Genomic DNA, 22,939 nt, shown 5'->3' with positions numbered 1-22,939 from the left:
CGGCCAATTCACCTGAAATGCATGTTTTTTTTGGAACGTGGGAGGAAACCGGAGTGCCCGGAGGAAACCCACGCAACCACGGGGAGAACATACAAACTCCGCACAGGAAGTCTGGAGCTGGATTTGAACCCACGACAGGTTCCCATGACATGAACTGTGCCGCACAAGCGCTAACCACTGCGCCGCCGTGCTGCCCTGTCCGGTACTGTTCCCGTTTATTTCGTCCTGTTTAATATCGGTTTCCAGTTTCATTCCCGTCTAGTTTGTCCTGTTAATTTTCGATATCCTGTTTTGATATCAATCCTGTCTGTCCTGTCCTGTCCTGTCCAGGACGACCCCATCTGTCCGATATCTGCTCGGGCAATTGGTATGGATCTCGTTGGCCTCTGGCTTCCTATCATTCCACGCCAGACTGCTGCCTAACGTCCATGACTCCCCGTAAAATAAAAGGTTTGTGTGAGAAACGTCACGCATTTGGGTCCTGATCCTGTTCCGGTTAATGACAACTGAAGAGTTTAATGAGTTATCAAGCATCCGAATTTCTTATATGTATCCCCCATCTAATGTTGCCAATTCAATCAAAAAACACCAACAGAGTCAGGAAAATGTATAAGGAAAAAAACTTTTATTGTTTTACTCTTCATATCTGTACAAATACCCTCAAACTTTTTGTATGTACATATGACATTTACATAAAAAATACAAAACTATATATTCATAACAGAATTTTGTATTTCTCTCGCTGATGCTTGAAAATAAAAATTCATTTTAATAAAGGGAAAAAAAGAAGAAAAATCCGAGTGACAAAGTGTGATATTGTTTCGAATACTGCAGTGAAATACACGTGAATCCTTTCGGGGCTCAGCGAAAACAACATTGGCATCAGAGAAACACGACAGCACAAAAACGTTAATGGCACATTGTTTCTAAAGTCATCAAGTATCATCCCAAACGTACCGTTTTTCCTTGTTGTGACAATATAAATGCTATCATAGAACGCTGACTAAGCTAAAGGCCTAAAAGTGAGCTATATTTATCTTATCCTCCATTTTTTCTCATTTAGTGCTGTGTTGCATCTGAAAAACCATTGAGAGACTCTCTTTGGTCTGGTCAGTTGTCAGTTATTGTTATGATCTGTAAACAAACCAGAAAAAAACTGTACAGTACCAAAGAATTTTTGATATACTCCCAACAAATAAACACACAACCCAAGCATGCATTTACGTAGGTGCGACATAATCATCTGTGATAGATTCGACAGTAACAGGCAGATTTTCTTTTTCTTTCTTTTGTTCGTTCATTTTTTTCTTCTTTTTACAGCTGGATGAAAGCGGAATGCAATTTACAGCATTTGTCGAGGACTCCTACTTACACGGTAACGTGACAAATAAATAACACTGTTTCTCTTTGGACAAATATATTTCTTCATGATTACAAAAAAAAAAGAAGAAGAAAAGTCAAAAGCTCAACAACAACGGGAGAAAATGTAGGGTGGATTGTAAGCTTGACATTGTAAATGTATAAATAAGAAAACACACCCAAAAAAAGTATAAATAAACATCTAGCAGACTGGACTACATGTTTACTTCCTTTTTGTTTCAAAATAAATAAGCATACACGTCATGTACAGTATGGACATGGTGCCTTAGGGTGGGGTCTTGGAGGCGGGGCTTGATTTGGAATGGGGCGGGGACTATCCATCCAGTATGGAAGACAAGTGCAGATGGAACTTGTAGTCTTCTTCGTCCTCATCTTCTTCTCGCTCTTCACCGATGGCTGAATAAAAAAAAAATCCGGCGTATGAAAGGGACCAGAGCCATTCGCTCGAAAAGGGGGCGGGAGGTGGGAGGAGTCGGTGAGGGCGGGGCTGGTTGAGAGGGCGGGATTACTTGTTGTTGGTGAGCTGAGGCAGCAACACAACTCTGAGGTATTTTGACAATATTTTTTTAGAGTTTGGACGCACAGTACACACATACTAAAATGATCAAAGCTAGATTGACAGGAAAAAAAATTAACATAGTCCCTTGTCAATCCAAACATTCACACATGAGATATCACATTCGGTAGAAAACAGCAAAGACAATAAAGATACCATATTTTCCACACTATAAGGCGCCCCGGATTTTAAGGCGCATCCCACGAAAAAATAGTCTTTCGCATCTATTTTCTTATCTATAAGGCGCATGAAATTGAGACTACAATAATTAATGCAATGCACTAATACGTACCGCTGACCTAAAATTGCAAAACTTTGTATGCAATGGGAATTGAACCCAAGTAATGGCACTAGACTAACAGTGGTAAAATGACTTAAGAAATGGCATTAGAAATTGTCCCATTAACACACCATATAATGCCAGCAACACTGATTTGCATAGTGCATTCTGTGCATTTACCCTTGCGTCAGTTACCTTTCGGTTTAATAAGTACACGTACATAAGCGAGTTCATAATTTGTTGAAAGACTTCCTGCGTTCTCCAGTAGAGGAGTGGAGAGACTGTTATTCCATTAGAACGCACTATGCAAATCAGTATTCCTGGCACCATATGAAAAAAAGTGTGATAATGCCTTTTCATATGTCAGTTGTACCACTGGTACTATTAGTGTCCGATTCAAGTTACATACAATGTTTTGCAATTTAAGCTAGAAATGTTTATCGATTTGATCAATAATTGGTCAAATACGTTAATGTACTGCAAAACCTTGTATAGAAACACATACTTATAATTGTATCCACTGTGTTCTGCGGTATAAAAAAGGGGGTTATAAGGCTCTCTTTCAAACTTCCGGCAAAATTGGGGTTTTTTAGTTGCGCCTTATAGTCCGGAAAATACGGTAATTTTTTTGTGTGTTTTGTTTTTGAAATAATGATAGGAGGACGTGGGTGAGCTTCCTATGTCCGATATCACATTGAGAAATATTCAGCACATGAGGTGATCGTAAAGTTGGTCCCTCGAGTGTCGTAGCACGAGAAGCTAACAATGAGACATTCTTTCGAGTGGAGCAACATGGAATGTAAATGTGATACTTCCTTCAGGGCTCTTGCTCGATTTCAACACAGCTTAACCTCCGACAACCCCCCCTCCACCCTCCACCCATAACCCCCTTCCCGCCCTGCTCCACCCTCACTCCGACAAATGCTGTCTACTCGCCAGTCCTCGAGCGATTATCGAGGTTTTTTTCACGACACTAAAGTCATAATCACCCAAGACAATAGAAACGATTGATTTACAGCCAAGCAATAGTGAAAATATATTTATAAAGACACTCAACCCAAAACACACAAATACATTAGTAAGGTGGTTGAGGTGGGTTTATAACTACCAATGGCCTTTCGAATTACCCATCATTAGTTTCATTGGCTGTTGTTTTGAGGCAGTTCATGATAATTCATGATCATTGAAGGCTCAAAATCGTCTATGAGGTGAGTTGGAGGCGACCAAGCGAGGGATAGTGGAGAGACAGCGAAATAGCGGCTAAAAATTGGAAAAATATAGATTGGTGTGGCTCATAAATGCATTACAATTGAAAATGTTTAACTCTGTCTAGAGCTATCAATAGACTGATTTCAAGGGGAAGTCAGGCCAAACGATATTATTGACTATCACATTTTCCTTGCTACGTAACTGTTATTTTACGGTCTAAACACGATATTCTGATAAAGATTACATTTTTAGAATATGAAAGAGAAACCAAATTAAGATTTTTCTATCATTTACGGGGCAGCCATTTTGCCACTTTGGTCAGACTCCAAAATGAGATTGCTATTGCTCAGGGGTCAGGCAAAGACCAATTATGACCATTAGAACTAAAATAGTCAATAATTATCCATCCGTCCATTATCTGCACCACTTATCCTCACTAGGGTTGCAGGGGTACTGGAGCCCATCCCAGCTATCTTCGGGCAGTTGGCAGGGGACACCCTGAACTGCCAATGTAGGGCAAACAGAGACAGACAATTCACTCGCTCATTTACACCTAGGGACAATTTGGACCAGCCAATTAACCTGACATGAGTGTTTTGGGAATGTGGGAGTAAACCGGACTGCCCGCAGGAGATCCACGCAAGCACAGGGAGAACATGCAAACTCCACACGGGTAGACTGCGGTAGCTGGACTTCAACCCTGAACCTCTGCACCGTGTGGCTGTGCGCTAACTACCCAGCCGCGTTCCACCTAACTAATCATTAAATGTTTTCAGAGTTATTGAAATGTTTGGATACCTTTTTGATACCTTTTGATTGGAAAACTATTCAAGTCCTCTTAGAATCAATTTTAACGCTGAATTCCGTTACAAACCAACAAATAACAAAACCTAAAAAGTCACAATCTTGTACATTTCACAATTAAAAAAAGAAAAAATATAATATTAGGTACCTCTAATATTTTTTTATGTAGTAGTGTTACTATCCAATCTATAGTGTTGGATGTTCTATGGAAAAGTTACTATTTTGAACGCATAAAGATTTGGCATGTTTGGTTTTCTCGTTGGGAATAAATTATCAACGCTTGAGGATTTTAATTTTCATCTAATACTGTGTACATATATTATTTGTTTTCTCAGTACTAACAATCACTTAAAAAAAAATAAAAAAAATCAGTATTTGTGGAAATAATTGACCTATTACTAGAAAGATCATCCATTTTTTATGCAGCCCCAAAGTGAGTGTCAAATGACGTAATTCGAGGAAACAAATAAACTATTATGGTCTTTATCTAAGGCCTGAGCAAGTATGAAGTTTTTTTTTCTTTCAGTTGAAAGGGAGTGAAAAAATGGCCGCTCGTATTGATTCATAAAATAGGGTAGATTTTTACACCCTAATTAAAATTCCTTATATTCATCAGAATATATATATGTTTTTGTCATGTTTCTCCTCTTGCAGAAACCATATAATTTTCCATTATCAAACCTTTTTAAATAAGCACCAGGGAGCCACTAGGGAGCTCCAAAAAGCTCCAGAGCCACTTGTTGCTGACCCCCCAGACACCGTATTTAGATTACACAAGGGCACATAAACCTCTAATATGCATTTTTCATTCTTTAAATGAACTAAAACTACTTAAAAATGTTTCCGGCTGCATTGTGCACTTGGCCTAATTTTAAAGTGATTAACTTTGACCTAATCCTGATGAAAGACTAGAACATTTTTGGATGGATTGTGTGCCATTGCCTCCCAGTACAAAAACTGCCACTGAAACGAATTCAGAACCTCCAGAGGCCGGCTAAATGGTCTGAATTGGAACCGCTCGGGTGAATGAAATTTAAGGCAAAATGTAGTCCGGCACGTGAATATTTACACGTATAACGACTGTTCCACTGCAAACTCCCACGTCACTCGTACTAGATTAGTCTCTCTCTTACGATGCTTTGCAGGGGAATTACATTGGAGGATGGAAATAAAAAAACAAGACGACAACATGCTAGTCCGTTCCGTTCCAAGTCCGATCTCCTTGCGAAAGCTGTGCTTGTTGGTGGGTCTGCGTGGGAATTCAGGGAAAGGGCGACTGGGTGGGGCTTAGAAGCAATGCGGAATATTGATATTGTCTGTTCGCCTTGGACTGTGGAGGGAGGAGGAGGGAAGTGGGGCTCTTTTTCTGGCAGGGGGGTCGGTCTTGTTTACTTACAGTTGCAAGATCCTGAATGCTTGACCTCCAAGAGGACCCCCTGTGAACAGGCGGCCTGTTTCATGGCGCACTCGCTGGGGTAGGTTGTGTTGTCGCTTGCGCAAACGGCTTCGTCCGTCCGGCTCTCCGGACAGGCGGCGTCGCATAGCGAGCAGCGGCCCCGGCTCATTCGGGCGTCCCAAAGGCACTTTTTACCCCCGCCGCACTGGATGTCCTCGCACGACTTGGCCTCTGTACATGGTGGGAGAGGGAAGGGTAAGTAAAAAGGGGGTTGCATCGCATTATTAGTCTTTTGGTGTTTTGTCAAGTCAGGTAGAGTAATTTATTTGTGATGCCCTTAAACACAAAATGTCTCAAAGGACTTCAGAGGTTACAATGACACCATCCCCTGATCTTAAACCAACATGCAGGCAAGGAAAAACTCAAAACCTCAGCACGAGGAAAATAAGAAACCTTGAGAAGGGGCCTCACAAGTGGTAATCCCCCTGACCAGGATGCAATAGATTTAGCACTGGGTAACAAAAGATAGTGAACATCAGTAAATGAAAAAAATAGGTAGTAGGTTGAAATTTGTCCAGAAAGTGCATGACATTGTCATTATTTGTTTTAATGCATAGGTTTCTAAGAATGCAAAACAACCGCTGACCAGAGGTGGCAGAAGCGTTCGGACTAGGTACTTGAAGAACCCGAAAAAAAGTTTGGTAAATACAAAACTGATGATTAGACTTTTTTGACATCAGTAAAAGTTATCAGTATTCGTTTGGCAACCAACGAGCAGAGAACTGGTTCTGGGCTTTGGGTCGGTTGGCACAGGGCGGCACAAGAAGAAAAAAAAAATCCCAAACAATCTCAAAGTTCGCTTATTTGTTATATTGAGGCTTTATGGTAGTATGTCTCCTATAATAGAACAATGATTGATCAGTCGACAAAAACTAATTTGCTCTACTTTCTGTCATGATTACCGATTGAAAGCACCTGCGACGGCTTAATTGGCGCCAACAGCCCGGACAGCTGATTGGCTGATGCACTCTTTTTAAACCCCCGGCTTCCAAGAGGAAGCCGTCAGATCGTTATGCGAACTGTTGCCACCAGCTCAGTAAGCCTTTTTGTCCGACTCTGTTTCTGCCCTGCTTTACTCTGCCTGATCTTTGTTGCCAACCTATTTCCGGACCTGACTTTGCCCCGTTCTGCCTGCCTGCCTCCTGCTACCGACCCCGTTTACGAACTCGACACTGCCTTTGATCTCCAGTCCCGGCCAACGACTTGCTATTCCCGCCTGTCTCCAATCCTCCTCGCCAGACACGGAAGTGCCTCTTCCGCACCGCCCGCTTCTCTTCTCCGTCAGCCATCGGATCGAGGAAGCAAGCCCTACTCTCCCTCTTTATCAATAAAAACTGAGAAAACGAGCGCTGTTGGGTCCCGTCTCCGTTCCTAGTTTGTGATACTTTCGATGCAACAGGAATCGACCGCAGATTGCGATGATAAGAGATCTGAATCCTAACCACTAATCCAATAGAATTGTAGATCACAAAGGAAAAGGCATGACATTATATCTCATTATCACACTATTTCTACTCAAGGAGCCACGCCATGAGTCGTTTGGTACCGGGTGGCACAGCGATAAAAAAATGTGCCCGAAAAAGTTTGTGCGTGGGTTATCCCAAGTTTTACGGTAGTATAACATCTGCAATTGAACATTGTTTGATCAGTCGAAGAATATCAATTGCTCAACTTTGGATGCAACGAGAATCAAAACTTGATCAGGACAGTAAGAGCACTGTCCTAACCACCAAGTCATTAGGAATGTAGATGAGAATGGATAAGGTTCTAGATTTTGTCTTATCATAAGTCTCACGTGGTGTAATGGAGCATTATTGGAAAGAGTTCCGCCAAAACAACTCTGTTCAACTTGGTGCCTTGAGTAAAAATAGTGTGATGATAAGATAAAATCGAAAGCCTTTTCTATGTGATCGAGATCCGTAGTGGTCTAGTCATTAGATTTAGGCTTATTGTTATTCCTGTTCTTCTTATTAATAATATGATTATTGTTATTATTACTATTAGGATGAACCTCGAGATTATAGTCAGACATTAAACGGGTCGGGGTACAATAAAGGTTGCAGACCACTGAACTGGCTTTTGTTATATCGGTTTCTTATGTCAACACCCAAAAAATTATCTGTTTTTTTTAACCTAGCCGGCATAAAGCGAGCAGATGAAGTAATTTAAAGAGACAGTGTGTATTATTTGACTACTTGATGTCAATGTATTACAAATTTCTTGGCATTCGGATCTGGGTGAGCTTAGGCCAAAACGGGATTCCCACTAAAAAAGCTCTGACAAAAACATTCCTCTGGTCTTTAATAAAAAACTTCAAAATTCTCTCTACAAAATGAGATCTAAAGATTAAAAAAAATGAATAAATTAATTAATATGGAAAAAATCAATCAGTAATAAATTAATCCATTATCTGCTCGGGATGAATTTAAATGTGTGCTTTGGTCAGGGCCTCCTAGTGGTGAAAAAAATGCCATTCTGAGGAAAAAAAAATATTATTTTAAATAATTAGCAATACTACATGAACTATCATAAAAATGTGCCTTTTTCAAATACACATAGATCGAGAAATGTATCTTTGTTTTAGCCTCACTTAGCGGGAGGTGACATAATTTTCTGTAATGTTGCTGCTAAAGGTGCCGGAAAAATTTAAAATGTAGCAAAGATTTACAATAATGTTTTATTGAGTCACTCCAAATCAGAGGTCTCCAACCTTTTTCAATCTGAGATCTACTTTTAATATTAATCAGCGCAAAGGGCGCCCAGTTTGATATTCCTTTTTTAATATATCAACTTATCATGTTATTACTATGTTGTTATTATGTTATTACCATGTTAAAACGTACAGAAAGTAATCAACACAGCCCAGATAATCATCGGCTGCTCTCTGCCCAGTCTAGATGACCTTCCTGGCTTGCGATACAGTTGCAGAGCTATCAACATATAAAAGACACTTCCCACCCCGCACACCACCTCTTTGGCCTGTTGCATTCTTTAAAACAAGGACAAACAGGCCCAGAGACAAGTTCTTCCCCAAGGCCATCACCACCCTAAACGAGCGCACAAAACTGTGAAAACATATATTGCAACTTTTTTGTTTTTTATTACCTTTTTTGTTTCTACTAATTGTTATTACACTTCTTTTTATTGAACTTTTGTTACGGTGCACTATTTTTTTCAATTTACAAATATTGTTCTATTATTATAACTTGGGTTGGATTCCACCACTACATTGTAAATATTTTTTCTGGCTTTTATCCTGATAATCGTTGACCTATTTTTCTCTTTAAAGCCCCAATGTGTAATATTTGACCACTAGATGGCACTGTGTAGTCTGGTTTGAGCGAGAGATAGTGTCCCGTAATTCAGGACAAACATGGCGGCGACCTAAGTGGGGATTCCACTATATATGAGAAGACAAATTTCTCGACCTATAATTTCTTACGAAAATTATCATTGGTGTAATAGTTCAGTCAAATCAACGTGTTATTTTTATACCGGATGAAAATGTTTCGCACCACTAGGAGGCACCAAATAATACTCGTTGTTACTCTGGACTCTAGTCTTGTTTCATACAATGCTTCACAACGTTGATATCAATGACAATAAAGACACTTCAATTCAATTCAATTATTTGAAAGTTAGGGTTGAATAAGCTCATTCAACAACTAAAAACAGCATCTTCATAGAAAATCACAATGACCAACACTGGTGAGCTGTTCTGAGCTGTCACTAGTGGGCACCCTGGTGCCTGTGTGCCCCACGTTGGAGACCCCTGCATATATTTGTTGTACTATAATAAGGGCTTGGCAGTTAAAGTCAAAAACTTGCCCCCCAAAAGTGAATCCCCAAATAAAACACAGATACCTAAAAGAAAAACAAAAAGTCCCTTAGCACAGTAAGGAAGTGTTTTTTGTTGACTTAACTCCCCCCCTGCACTGGGCCTTACTCTCCTCCCCCCATCTCCCCTGTCAGGAGAAGTGCTGCCAACATCAGGAAATAATCAAGTGTCCATCATTTCTTGAGCAAACACTCTCCATCCACCGTGGAATGTTGGCAGCAATAAACACTCTCGTTCGAGGAGGTGAGCCGTGTTCAGGGTCGGGTGGGGAGGAACGGAATACATGTAACGGCGTTACGTCATTAGGATAAAAAAGAATGTCATTGTATCCTGTTACAGTTACAGTAATCAAATTACAGGTAAATATAGGCAAAATAAGGATTACAATGTAATTTAAAAGTATATTTACAGATAAGGGCAGCACGGCGGCGCAGTGGTTAGCACATGTGCGGCACAGTTCATGTCTTGGGAACCTCCTGCGTGGGTTCAAATCCAGCTCCAGACCTGTGTGGAGTTTGTATGTTCTCCCCGTGCTTACATGGGTTTCCTCCGGGCACTCCGGTTTCCTCCCACATTCCAAAAACATGCATTTCAGGTGAATTGGCCGGTCCAAATTGTCCCTAGGTTTGAATGAGTGAGCGAGTTGTCTGTCCCTGTGTGCCCTGCGATTGGCTGGCAACCAGTTCAGGGTGTCCCCTGCCCACTGCCCGATGATTGCTGGGATGGGCTCCAGCACCCCTGCGACCCTACTGAGGATAAGCGGTGTAGCTAATGAGATTAGAGAGATTAGATTTACAGATACATGATCAGAGGTGGGTAGTAACAGGTTACATTTACTCTGTTACGTTTACTTTTGTAAGTTTTGGGACATTTTATACTTCGGAGAGTGTTTTAAAATGCATACTTTTATTCTACTTGAGTAGTTTTGTGAAAAAGAAACTGTACTCTTACTTCACGACATTAGGCAACCTTGAACACGTTACTTAAATCCCTTCCACATCCGTATGTCTGTCTCTGCATTTATTTTTTCAGAGATCTCATTTATTTTATTTAGATTTTAGCAGGGACCCAAACAACCGCTAGGTGGGACTTGTGAGCAGAATTAGGAATGGTTTTTTTTACTGTACTGTATACGCAGTGTATACAGTGGTTGTCATGGTTGCCATGGCGCCCAACTGGCCGCGCCCGTATGTGTCACGGTTGCTATGGTACCCAATTGGCCCCGCCCGTGTGGCGCCAGCTGCGGCTCGTTGAGAGATTGGCGTTCCGTCTACATTAAGCTCAGCGCTCTCTTGCTTACTTTGTAAGCCCGTCAAACGAAATTCCGCCCTACAAAACGTGTGTTCTGACTCGGTCCCGTTTTCCTGTTGGGATTTCCAGTCCGGTATTGTTCCCATTTATTTTTGTCCTGTTTAATTTTGGGTTCCAGTTTTTACCCTGTTTGTTATTTTCTCACGTTTTTGTTCCCGTCTAGTTTCTCCTGTTTATTTTCGATATCCTGATTCGTTATCTATCTTGTCTGTCCCGTCCTGTCCCATATCGACCCCCATCTGTCCGGTATCAACTCGGGCAATTGGATTCGATCTGATCGGTCTCTAGCTTCCTGTCTTTCCATGAACGTGCATGACTCCCCATTTCCCGTAAATTAAAGGCTTGTGTGAGAACGTCCTGATCCTGTTCTGGTTCTTGACAGTGGTAGCCTCACATATGTTTTTTTCTAAATCTACAGTGTCTCCACCCAAACAAACTAGTACGCGAGTACACAGACTTACAATGACACTGACTTCTTATTATTGATTGGATGGACTTTCATGATTTGATGATCTGATTGAATGATTTACAAAAAAAAAGAAATGCATAAGGTGTTGCTACAGTTACTCAGTACTTGAGTGGTACTTTTTATATTTACTGATTTATTTGGATGAATACTTTTTACTTCTACTAGTTATATTATTCTGAAGTAACAGTACTTTTACTTGTGTCATGATTATCGATTGGAATCCGGTGAGCCTGCTCATTTGGTGCCAGCCGCTGTGGGCTATCTGATTTGCTCCCTGTCCCTATTTAAACCCAGACCTGTCACTCTCCTGTCGTCAGTCCATCTGCAAACCTCAGTGTATACTAAGCAAGCCTTTTTCGACCCTGACTCCTGCCTGTCCCGTTTTTGCTCCCGTTTGTCTCCGGCTACGACCTGTTTTGATCCCGACCACGTCTGCTCTCCCGTCCCGGCTTACGACCCATTTTAGATCCCGACTACGTCTACTCTCCCAGCCTGGCTTACGACTCGTTTTCGACCCCGACCACGCTTTGCTCTCCCAACCAGTTTTTCCGTCCCTGACACCGCCATCGCTCGTTACGGAAGATCCACTTCCATGTTCAGATCACAGTCTGAGTCCGAGAGCGACTTGCTTCCCGAGTCCAGCAAACACCGGATCGTGGGCGTAGCCCTTCCTGTTTCTTTCAATAAAAGTTGTGGTAAACGTTACGCAATTGGGTCCTGTTTCCATTCTGGTCCTGACAACTTGAGTAAAATTTCGGGCTACTCTACCCACATCGGTACATAATGGACTAATTGTGTCTATCATAATTTCAATCACTGACACTCGAGAGACAGAAAGATGAGGCTAGCGCGTGGTAGTAACGTCCATATCCCTTGCGCAGATTGTACGGACGGACAACTCATACACAGTGTTGCAGGTAAAAGCGCTTTTAGTCTGTATTTCATTTCTCCCTCAGTGTAGCACTCATTTTGTTGAATTGGCACCAGTCTGCAGTTTTGTGACGGCAACGCAGATGCAGGCTAGTGATGTATTCAGGGGCATTTAGTAAATATGATAAATATAAATCACTGTACGAATATTTTACTTAGCCTAGTAAACATCAAATTTGTCAAGAAGTTTGGTATCCCTGCTTCAAACAGGAAAAACTTGAACTTGGACATCTCAGAGTTTGTTGGAAATTAAGAAACTAGAAAGTGTCACGGTTGCCATGGCGCCCAATTGGTCCCGCCCGTATGGCACCAGCTGCGGCTCATTAAGAGATTGGATTCCTGTCTATTTTAAGCTCAGTGCTCTCACTCTTAGTTTGTCTGCCCGTCAATGAACCTCTGCCCCGCAAGACGGGGGTTCTGACTCGGTCCTGTTTTCCTGATGGATTTTCCTGTCCGGTATTGTTCCCGTTTATTTTGTCCTGTTTAATTTCAGTTTCCAGTTTTGTTTCCGTCTAGTTTGTCCTGTTAATTTTCGATATACTAATTCGTTATCTATCCTGTGTGTCCCTTCCTGTCCGGTATCGACCCCCTCTGTCCGATATCAACTCGGGCATCCGTCTCGTCGGTTTCTGGCTTCCTGTCCTTCCACACCAGGCCGGCTGCCTAACGTGCAAGACTCCCCATTTCCCGTAAAATAAAAGGCTAGTGTGAGAACGTCACGCATTTGGGTCCTAATCCCGTTCTGGTACATGACACAGTGAATGCTGGTGTGTTTAAGGCAATACTGGGTTATCTTAATGTAAACTCAAACAGAGAATATCTTGTGAAAGAGAAAGTCTTATTTTTGATAAATAAACTATACAATGTGGGGTGAAAATTAAAGGTGGGGTGCGTAGTTTGTGCGCTGGGGTAAAGTAGACGCGGGAGGTGGTGTTAGGACAGCGATTTCACGCGGGCTTGTGGTTTTCATTTATTCTAGGATGAAATTGGTGAAAGTAAGAAAAGGACCGTTTCAAATACAGTCCGAAACACCCAAAAAGATGAAAAAGGAAGAGTTCATTTAAGCGTGTCTAAGAATTTCAAAAACTTGAATGCGCCACAAAAGGAGAGAACAGTGACTGCGATGATGATTTCAACCAGACGATGGCGTTAACAAGTATAATGTACACTAAAAAGGAGCATATCTGTCTGACATGTGAAATAGAAGGGTTTTTTTTTTACGTGGTTGAAATTTGAGCACTTTTTTGTCGGACCACATGAGACTACCTGACCTTGGTTTCCTCCAATTCTTTTTCAAGGTTACATTGTCTACTAGCCTTCACTCTGAAAAAAACTGGTCTACTAGTGATCCCAAGAGCCAAAAAGAGATCCGCAGGTTCGAGAGCATTTCCATTCGTGCAGTCCCTTCTCAAGGTTTCTTCATTTTCCTCATGTTGGGGTTTTTGAGTTTTTCCTTGCCCTTATGTAGGTTTTAGATCCTTTTTGAGACTCCCTGTGATTAAGGGCTATACAAATAACCATGACTTGAGTCGTTTATTTTGTCTTTTTTAGCGTATTTGGTATTAGCATACCTGTCAACCTGTACGTTTTTGTCGTACAAAGTACGTTTATTATGCATTTTAAAACGTGTACGACATACAACAAAATCTGTACGGAAAAATTTGTCAATTTTGGGTACCATCCGGTAAACACCGACTATCACAAAACAGCAAATCAATCAAGTCAAACCAGTTCGCCGCGGAAGCCTCTATCTCTGTATCATTTTTTTCGTTGCAAACGAAGCAAGCGGTTTGATGTAGTGAAAGGAAGTCCGTCTCTTTTTAGAGAACCGGCTTTTTCGGCTCAACTCATTAAAGAGAGCCGGCTCTCAAACGGCTCACTTGCTTTGATGCATACAATTACGAATTATTATGTTGTATAAAGAAGTTAAGAAAAAAAGGAAGTATAAAATGAGAAAATTAAAAAAGACAGGTTTGTGTTTATCCCCTTAAACAGTATATTACCAACAATAATTCAATGCAGAAAATGAATTCATAATTTGAATAAGAAATTTGTTATTCTACTTACTTATATTTGCATGTATTTTTTCCTTCTACAGTGAACATCCAAACTACTTCATTTTTGAACTATTTTTGTAAAAAACCTCATTCATGTCGAGCAACAAAATGTTAATTAACAATATATATGATACAACGAAACACATGTACAATATGACATGTTAAACTACATAAATAAACACGTTTGAAAAAAAATATGGTGTAAGATTATTTTGTATTTTGTAAGGGAAAATACAACATTTTGTAAGGGCATGGAGCCCTGGAGGTTGACAGGTATGTATTAGTCATGCAAAAGTATTCAAGTTGCATTACTACAATATAAAGGTATCTGGATTACGTTATTGATAACTAGTAACTATACGATTACATCTTCCGAGTAACGCTCCCAACCCTGGTTGTGTTCCTGTGTGCGAGAGAGGAAGGGACTTACTGATGCATTTGCCTTCGTAGGCCACCCCGATGGAACGGCCCAGGAGGCAAGTGGCGCGTCTCAAGTGACAAGCACTGGCGTAGACGATGCCGTCGTTCCCGCACAAGTACTGCTCTGGAGACGTCACCTCGGGACAAATTCGGTTGCAGGTCACGCAGTAAGCGTTGTTGGTCTGGTCCACCACGCAAGTGGAACTGCCCGGGCACAGAACGTCACGGCACGTTTCTGCAAGGCACGGGCGAGAATGTCAGAATGGTAAATGGTAAAGGATCTGCATTTATACAGCGCTTTTCAAGTCAAAATGAAGAGTTCCCAAAGCGCTTTACAATGTGCTTCACACTTACCCATTCACACACACACTCACACACCAATAGTGGCCAATCAAGGCGCCAACCTGCTTATTGGGGGGCATTAGGGATTCAGTGTCTTCCCCAAGGACACTTTGACATGTAACACGGAGGAGCCGGGAATCGAACTTGCGATCTCTTGATCCCAAGACGAGCTAATGAATGCGATGCTTTTTTGGGTGATTTCACTCTATATGTTTCTCGCTACGTCGTAGGTTCTAAAGACCCAGTGTGTCATATTTGACAGCTAGATGGCACTGTTATCTGATGCGAATGAAAACCAGTGCCACAGGCTATGGCGTAGCAGCAAAATGCCAGACAAACCTCTAAGTACGGATTCCACCGTGTAAAAGATATACAAATTGCTCGACCTGTGATTTTTGATAAAATGTTGGTATGATAATTCAGGTATTTTTGCCTAGTATTCAAATCAATGTTTTTTTACTGAATTTGTACCATTAGGGGGCACTAAATATTACACACTGTCACTTTAAAGACTTCCCATTTTTTCACAATATGAAAGTGACCTATACAGTAATCCCTTTCTGTATCACATTTCATTTATCTCGGTCGAACTGCTTCGCCGATTTTCATATTCCATTTCGTTCCGCATTCTGATGGGCTAAAACGTCACCCCGCCCCCTTTTCTGCCTGTGTCTGCCTGTGAGTCAATGACGTTGCAGGTCTGAGTGATACACATACGTAAAACAGCTTGACCAACCGACATTACATAAGCGCAAATATTTTTCAATTTCAATTTTCTCTAATAGGACCAAAAGGCAGAGGGAGACGTTTTCTATCGCCAACAAAGTTGGACTTCTAGACCTTCTAAACTGGCTATGGAGAATGTGGCTCTTTGGCGCTCCTCAAAGGCTCGCTGGCATTTTTTTTAAAAAAGGTTTGATAATGGAAAAATATATGGTTTCTGCACTATAAACAGGACACGTTCTTAACATTTTCCAATAAATATAAATGGATACAATATGTGTTTCATTACTAATAAGGCCATTATTGGGCTTTTTTTGCAGCTCTGAACATACATAGATATGTATTTTTGTTTTTAGTCCAATATGGCTCCTTCAACCTTTTAGGGTGCCAACCTATGCTAAAGGAAGGTAAATGAAGTTTTCCGTAACGTCCACGGGATGGCAATAAAATGTCATCTGGACTAAAAATGTCCTGTCCTGAAATATTTTTTGCCCCCTTTAGTGCAACATTATTTTCCAAATTCTAATTTCACAGTTAAGAAGTTCATTGTATTAAAAAAAAAACATTAAATGTACAGTGCTTTTGTTTGTTAAACAAATACTAGAGCCTGTAAATCGGGGTTGTTCTATGGTTTAAACGTATAACAGAGTATTTAATAAATGAATAAATAAAGGTTTCTACTTCGCAGGGTTTCTACTGTCGTAGGACCTTTTTAGAATGCAACTCCTGAGAAAAAAACGAAGGATTACTGCACAATTTGAAAAAAAACGGGAAACTTGAGATCAGAATCCGATAGAAGGTGACGTATGAATAACATTCAAAATTATAATAGAACGTGTCCTGAAGACCTCTGAAGTATAAGATTTAAGATTGGCTTTGATTGTAATTTACATAAGAATGCCAATTAAATTTTCTTCCAAACCCCAGTGTAAAAAATTGATAAAATAAGTCTAAAAATGGGATACAATTAAACTTAAATCAAAAGAGTATATACAGAATGGCTAGGACTGTGTACATATATTCTGTTGTTGTATATGTACATCAAGGTGAGAGTAAGAAAAGTGTGTTGTGCTGTGGCTCTCAGGGTGTCAAGCAGGTAGCCCGCGGGCCGGATCAGGCCTGCTAAGGGATTGAATCTGGACAACACTCAGAGAAGCACAAGAGAAAAATGAGCTGCAGGTTGAAATAGATCCTATTTTTGTTGGTAAAGACTCTCACAAATGCTGTACTTGTATTTCTCTCTCCCTCTCTCTCTCTCTCTCTCTCTCTCTCTCTCTCTCTCTCTCTCTCTCTCTCTCTCTCTCTCTCTTGGTTTTTACTCCAATATGGCTCCTTCAACATCTTCCCCCCTTTTGTCTCACTCTTTATCCCTCTCTCCTTCACTCTCCCTGCCTCTCTTTTTCTCTTTCTTTGTTCCTCTCTTTCTATTTCTCTTTGGATTTTGTTCTTTCCCTCTCTTTCTTTCCCCCCCTCCCTCACTATTCCACTTTTATCTCTTTTGTTTCTCACACTCTCTTTCTTTTCTCGCTCGCTCTCTCTCTCTCTCTTTTCCATTTTTCTCTCACTCTCTATCTCTCTATTTTTCACTCTCTCTCGCTCTCTTTCTTTCCTTGTTCCTCTTTGTCTCTTTCTTAATGAAAATGAAAAAAGAAAGAGGGAGCTCTTTTTTTAATTTTCTCTCTTTCTCGTTTTCCCCTTCTCTTTTCTCTCCTTCTCTCTATTTCTCTTTGGATTTTGTTCTTTCTATCTCTTTCTTTCCCCCTCCCTCACTATTTCTCATTTTTAATCTCTTTTGTTTCCGACAATCTCTCTGTTTCTTTTCTCTCTCTCTCTCTTTCTTTGTCCCGCCCTCTCGACTTTTTTCTCCCTCTCTTTCTCTTATTTCTTTCTCTCTTTTTTTCATTCCCTCTCATCTACTAGTCCGGCCCCTGAGTTCAAATGAGTTTGACACTCCCTCAGTCTGTTGGTGGTGGCGCTGATGTTCCTAATCCTGCTTTCCTTAAAAAAGCCATGGTTGTTATATCACAAATTTAGTTGAACTTATTTTTAATGGAGAAATACAGCCTGGCCAGACCAATTGGGTGCCCTGACAAAAATATATTTTAAACTCGTTATACTGCTGAAAAAACACAAAATCTTGTAGTGTAAATGAATTCACTTCCATTATAATACAAATATGCAAATACTTATTCAATAATACCTGGCCCAGGCATACGACAGCATGCATAAACAAGCAATAACATTCTCTCTGAATCAGACGACTAGAAGCTGTGTTGCATTCAAGGTATCAAACACTGTAGGGATTTTTAAAATCTTATGACGACGTGAGATTCCTTTCAAATCTTTTTAACATACTTCAAATTGGATAAACTCAAGTGCGTAGGTTTGGTCTTGCCATTGGTGGGGACATGGTATATTTTAGTGTAATCACATAATATTGGTGGGGGCACGTCCCCTCCGTCCATGCCAAAACTACACCCTTGGATGAATTGGACTACAAGGTGGGTTACTCCGGTTTTGGATCAAATAAATTAGAGTTGAACTACGAAACAAAGAGAAACAATCCTTACAAACTGAACCAAAAAAGGAACCATCATCAAGGTAGATAGATAGATCTAGGGATGTGCAAACTACAGCCCGCGGGCCGCACACGTCCCAGCAGGCTTTTTAATCGGACCCGCCGAATTAAAATGGTCAAAGTATAATCACAATATGTATAATAAAAAATTAAGTACTATTGATTTTTTTTAAAAAGGTATTTAGGATCCAGCTTTTGTCACCGCAGTTCTTTTGTAGTCTCCTACAAAAAAATACTACAGAAAAGCTACAAAAATACTAGTACATTGCGAGAACAATGAATATCTAATTTAGAGCTTCAAAGCAAGGTCCTTATTTATTGTTTTGCTATCATTATAAAAATAAAAATAAATACTACAAAACGCTCCTAGAGTAATACTATAACACTGTACCACTAGATACATATATACTACTGCAAAAATACTACAAAAATACAACTATAGCAATACTACAAAACCAAAGATCAAATTGAGTGTTTTTAATAGGTAACAAATATATTATTTCCCTTTAATTGCTTTTTATGCCAGGTTTTGCCCCATTAGTCTACAACGAAAATACTACTACAGAAATACTACAAAAACAGCACATAACCAGAAAATCTAATATCAAATGTAGTGCCTTAAAGTAGAGACCAAAATTATTTTTGCGTTTGAATTGAAAATGTAAAAAAATACTACAGATATACTACAAAAAAAATTACAGATTACAGTTATACTATAACTCAAAATACTAAAACTAAAATACTGCAAAAATACTACTCAATAATATTACAAAAAGACAAAAAAATACTACTATGGAAATACTACAAAAACAAAGAAACACTTGAAATACTTAAAATTTTTTCCACATAAATACTACAAAAATACTACTACAGTAATTCTATAATAAAAAAGACTTCTACTGAAATTCTACGACAAAAATACTACAAAAATACTACAGAATCACTAGAAAAATACTTGGTTTGGCAATACTACAAAAATGAAATGCTTCCACATAAATACCACAAAAAAAACTACTACAGTAATTCTATAATACAAAAATACTTCTACTAAAATACTATGACAGAAATACTACAGATTCACCAGAAAAATACTTTTTTGGCAATACTACAAAAATCCTAAAAAAAAGTACTACAAAAACACAACTACAGTAATATTACAAAAAACTAAAACAATACTGCTATCGAAATACATAAAGAAACACTAAACAAATACTACTATTGAAATACTTCAAAAATGCTTCCACATAAATATTACAAAAAATACTACTACTGTAATTCTATAATACAAAAATACTTCTACTGAAATACAATGACAGAAATACTACAAAAATACTCCAGAATCTCCAGAAAAATACTTCTTTTGCAATACCATAAAAATCGTAAAACAAAATTACTACAAAAATACAACTACAGTAATATTGCAAGAAACTAAACAAATACTACCATGAAATACTTCAAAAATGCCTCCACATGAATACTACAAAAATACTACTACAGTAATTCTATAATACAAAAATACTTCTACTGAAATACAACGACAGAAATACTACAAAAATACTCCAGAATCACTAGAAAAATACTTCTTTTGCAATACTATAAAAATCCTAAAACAAAATTACTACAAAAATACAACTACAGTAATATTACAAGAAATTAAACAAATACTACTATTGAAATACTTCAAAAATGCTTCCACATAAATACTACTACAGTAATTCTATAATACAAAAATACTTCTACTGAAATACTAAGACAGAAATATTACAAAAATACTCCAGAATCACTAGAAAAATACTTTGTTGGCAATACTACAAAAATCCTAAAACAACAGTACGCCAAAGATACAACTACAGCATTACCACACAAAAAAACAATATCAAATTGTGTGCCTATAAAACAGGGAACATATATATTATTTTGCTTTAATCATGTGAGTTTCCAAACCAAATTTATAGGACTAATCTCGGAATAATAAAAGATATGTAGATGTCTGCATGTACATTTATTCATAAAGAGTGATAAATCGATAGGTCTCCAGGACATTTTTTAACCCAATGACCCAAAAAGTTTGCCCCTGGGCGGGTGGAAATGGATAGATAGATAGATAGATAGATAGATAGATAGATAGATAGATAGATAGATAGATAGATAGATAGATAGATAGATAGATAGATAGATAGATAGATAGATAGATAGATAGATAGATAGATAGATAGATAGATAGATAGATAGATAGATAGATAGATAGATAGATAGATAGATAGATAGATAGATAGATAGATAGATAGATAAAAAAAAAGGGAACTGACTTTTGCATTTTCCTTGATACTGCACGTCCAGGTCGGGATGCGCTTTGCATTTCGCCTTAAGCAGCGCGCACTCGTCCTTGTAGGTTTTCCCGTCCGAGCCACAAACGGGTCCCTTCCACGTCACGTTGGAGCAGTCCGGTGCGCAAACGCACCGCGGCTTACTCCTCCGGTTCATTTTGCACCTCTTGCCGGGGCCGCAGTCCACATTGTCGCAAGACTCTACGGGGAGAAAAAGAAGAGAAGTCGGTTACCCCGTCAATTACGCGCGGCGACGCGGGAGAAAATACGCATGCGTAATTGTGTGCAAACCAAGGAGAAATGAGTGCACCTCCACCTTTGCAAGGTATGCAATTGGGGGCTCCGCCGTTGAAGATCATCCACCTGAAGAGCGTGCTGTTGGGGACATCCTCCTCGGTCCAGGAGGTGCCCAATCTCCCGCTCCTGCAGCACTCCTCCCTGCTCATCCCGGGCATGTAGAGGACCTGGCATCGGCCGTTCTTTCCCTGCTGTAGCCAGCAGTTACCGGCTGGAAGGGACACCGGTTAGAACATGGAAGGAGAAAATAAGCGTGCGTAATTTGTGCGCAAGGGGAAAGGAGAGCACCGGGCAAAAAGTCTCGGTTTCAAGGTTCCCGTGCGCATTTACGCTCTCTTCCTTCGCGAAACCAGCGCTCGCTCCAGTGCGTGTGAGTGACAGCGCGTACAATGCGAGGACCAAAAAAGCACAAGGCGGGGGGAGAGAGGAAAAAAGGGTGCTCCTAATTCCCACCGCCGCGGAGCGTCTAGACACGAAGCGCTAAATAAGCGGCGGTGGCGCGCAATGACGCGCGCCGAACATCCTACAGCAAACTTGACGCATGCGTGGTGTTTTCATCAAAATCAAATTATTAAAACACGAACTAAAATGTAATCATAAAACAATCCTCACGTTTTGCACAACTTATTCAAAAAACACCCCGGTGAAGGAAAACCGCACCTGTTTTACGCACCAAACCAAAAAATCAAAGAAAAGTTCCCTGTGGGTTCTAAACTCCGTGCGCCCTTTAAGAGGGTGTGCAAAAAGTTTCTAAAATATTAGAATGTCTTACCTTGAACTTTTTGGTGCTCCATGAGGTGGCAGAACCACACACAAAAGAAGAAAAAGCCCGGCTGGAGGTGATCTTTCAGCATCCCAAACATGATGGAGGAAGAAGGCAAAGTGGAAAGAGGAGGAGAAGAAGGAGGAGGAGAAGAAGAGAAGAAGAAGAAGAAGCAGCAGCAGCACGAAGGCGCCTGTTTTGACCCTGCGAGGCAGCGCAAAAAAAGAAAAGTAATCTGCTTAAGGTAGTTGAATAAGTGTCAGTCTGAGAATGCAGCGTCTCTTTTTAAATCTATAAGGGGTCTCGGGTTGACTGTCTCTGGTGGGCGGTCTCCTTTTTTTTTTGCCGTGGGGGTGGGGAGATGTTTTTTCTTTTTCTCTTTCTTCTTCTCTTGCAAAAGTTCTTTCGTGTGGGCAGGTGACATGAGACTTTCTCCTGCACCGTATGGGATTCGTTATTTCATGATATATATTTGTAGCGTATTTATCAATGACAATTACTGTAATTTTTTGACTTATTTATATATAAAAATTGCTGTTAAAAATTATGATAGTAATAATATTAATAACAACAGGTCATCTAATATTTCATGGTGTACTTAAGCAGTATTATTGGACATCCGCCCTCCCAATTAAAAGGGTTTCTATCACGGTAACTGATACCACCCCCTGCCCACCAACTGCAGACAAATGTGTAAATCTTACCATGGAATAATACCCCCCATCAGCACCTCCGTGCACCAATAATACGAGCAGCCCCCCCTGCCTCCTCCCCCCAGGCGTGCATGCGGCTAATATTAGCACAGACAGTTGTTTGGGTTTCTCTCTCTCAGGTCAGGCTTTTAAATATAATCAAACCTGTTTCCGAAGGGGCTTGAGACAGTGGAGCGGGGTGTTACGTTTCACTGAATGAAGCTCTCTCGCACACATGCACTCACGCACCCCCACGAACACTCTCACACGCGTGCATGGCCCACTCCAAGGTGCAACGTTTGTGCGTTTCAGTAGTCCTGGTGCGACCTCTTCTGCAGGAGTTTGGTCAATGGTGGAAAATGGAAATAAGGTTTTGTTTTCTAGGCAGACGCTGCAGATTTGTGACGATTTGGCGAGCGCCCACTCCCACAATCGATATCCTCTCTCGGTGGATTCTTAACCATACATTGGCGCCACAAATGAAGCAATACATATTTAATTCAGGTT

The 22,939-nt window shown here is 40.2% G+C and overlaps 1 protein-coding gene across 2 annotated transcripts; it reads right to left on the bottom strand.

Annotated features, from left to right (window-relative positions):
* Positions 1 to 603: 603 nt before the first annotated feature.
* Positions 604 to 21,984, bottom strand: fsta (follistatin a). Of its 2 annotated transcripts, none has more exons than XM_088336791.1 (6): positions 21,750 to 21,984; positions 20,991 to 21,188; positions 20,663 to 20,881; positions 14,721 to 14,945; positions 5,626 to 5,856; positions 604 to 1,776 (listed from the first exon to the last, which is right to left on the bottom strand). In XM_088336791.1, the coding sequence occupies exons 1-6, from the start codon at positions 21,838 to 21,840 to the stop codon at positions 1,694 to 1,696; spliced, it is 1,047 nt and encodes a 348-aa protein (XP_088192917.1). In that variant the 5' UTR covers positions 21,841 to 21,984; the 3' UTR covers positions 604 to 1,693. The 2 variants fall into 2 exon arrangements, with proteins under 2 accessions (XP_088192917.1, XP_088192918.1); XM_088336792.1 differs by having other exon boundaries at positions 20,997 to 21,188.
* Positions 21,985 to 22,939: the final 955 nt, after the last annotated feature.

Source organism: Urocampus carinirostris, chromosome 5 (genome assembly GCF_059441175.1).
Source record: "Urocampus carinirostris isolate Australia breed hairy pipefish chromosome 5, RoL_Ucar_1.0, whole genome shotgun sequence".
In the NCBI taxonomy this organism is placed as follows: domain Eukaryota; kingdom Metazoa; phylum Chordata; class Actinopteri; order Syngnathiformes; family Syngnathidae; genus Urocampus; species Urocampus carinirostris.
Note: the sequence above shows the minus strand (reverse complement) of the source record. Positions and strands in the feature narration are given on the sequence as shown.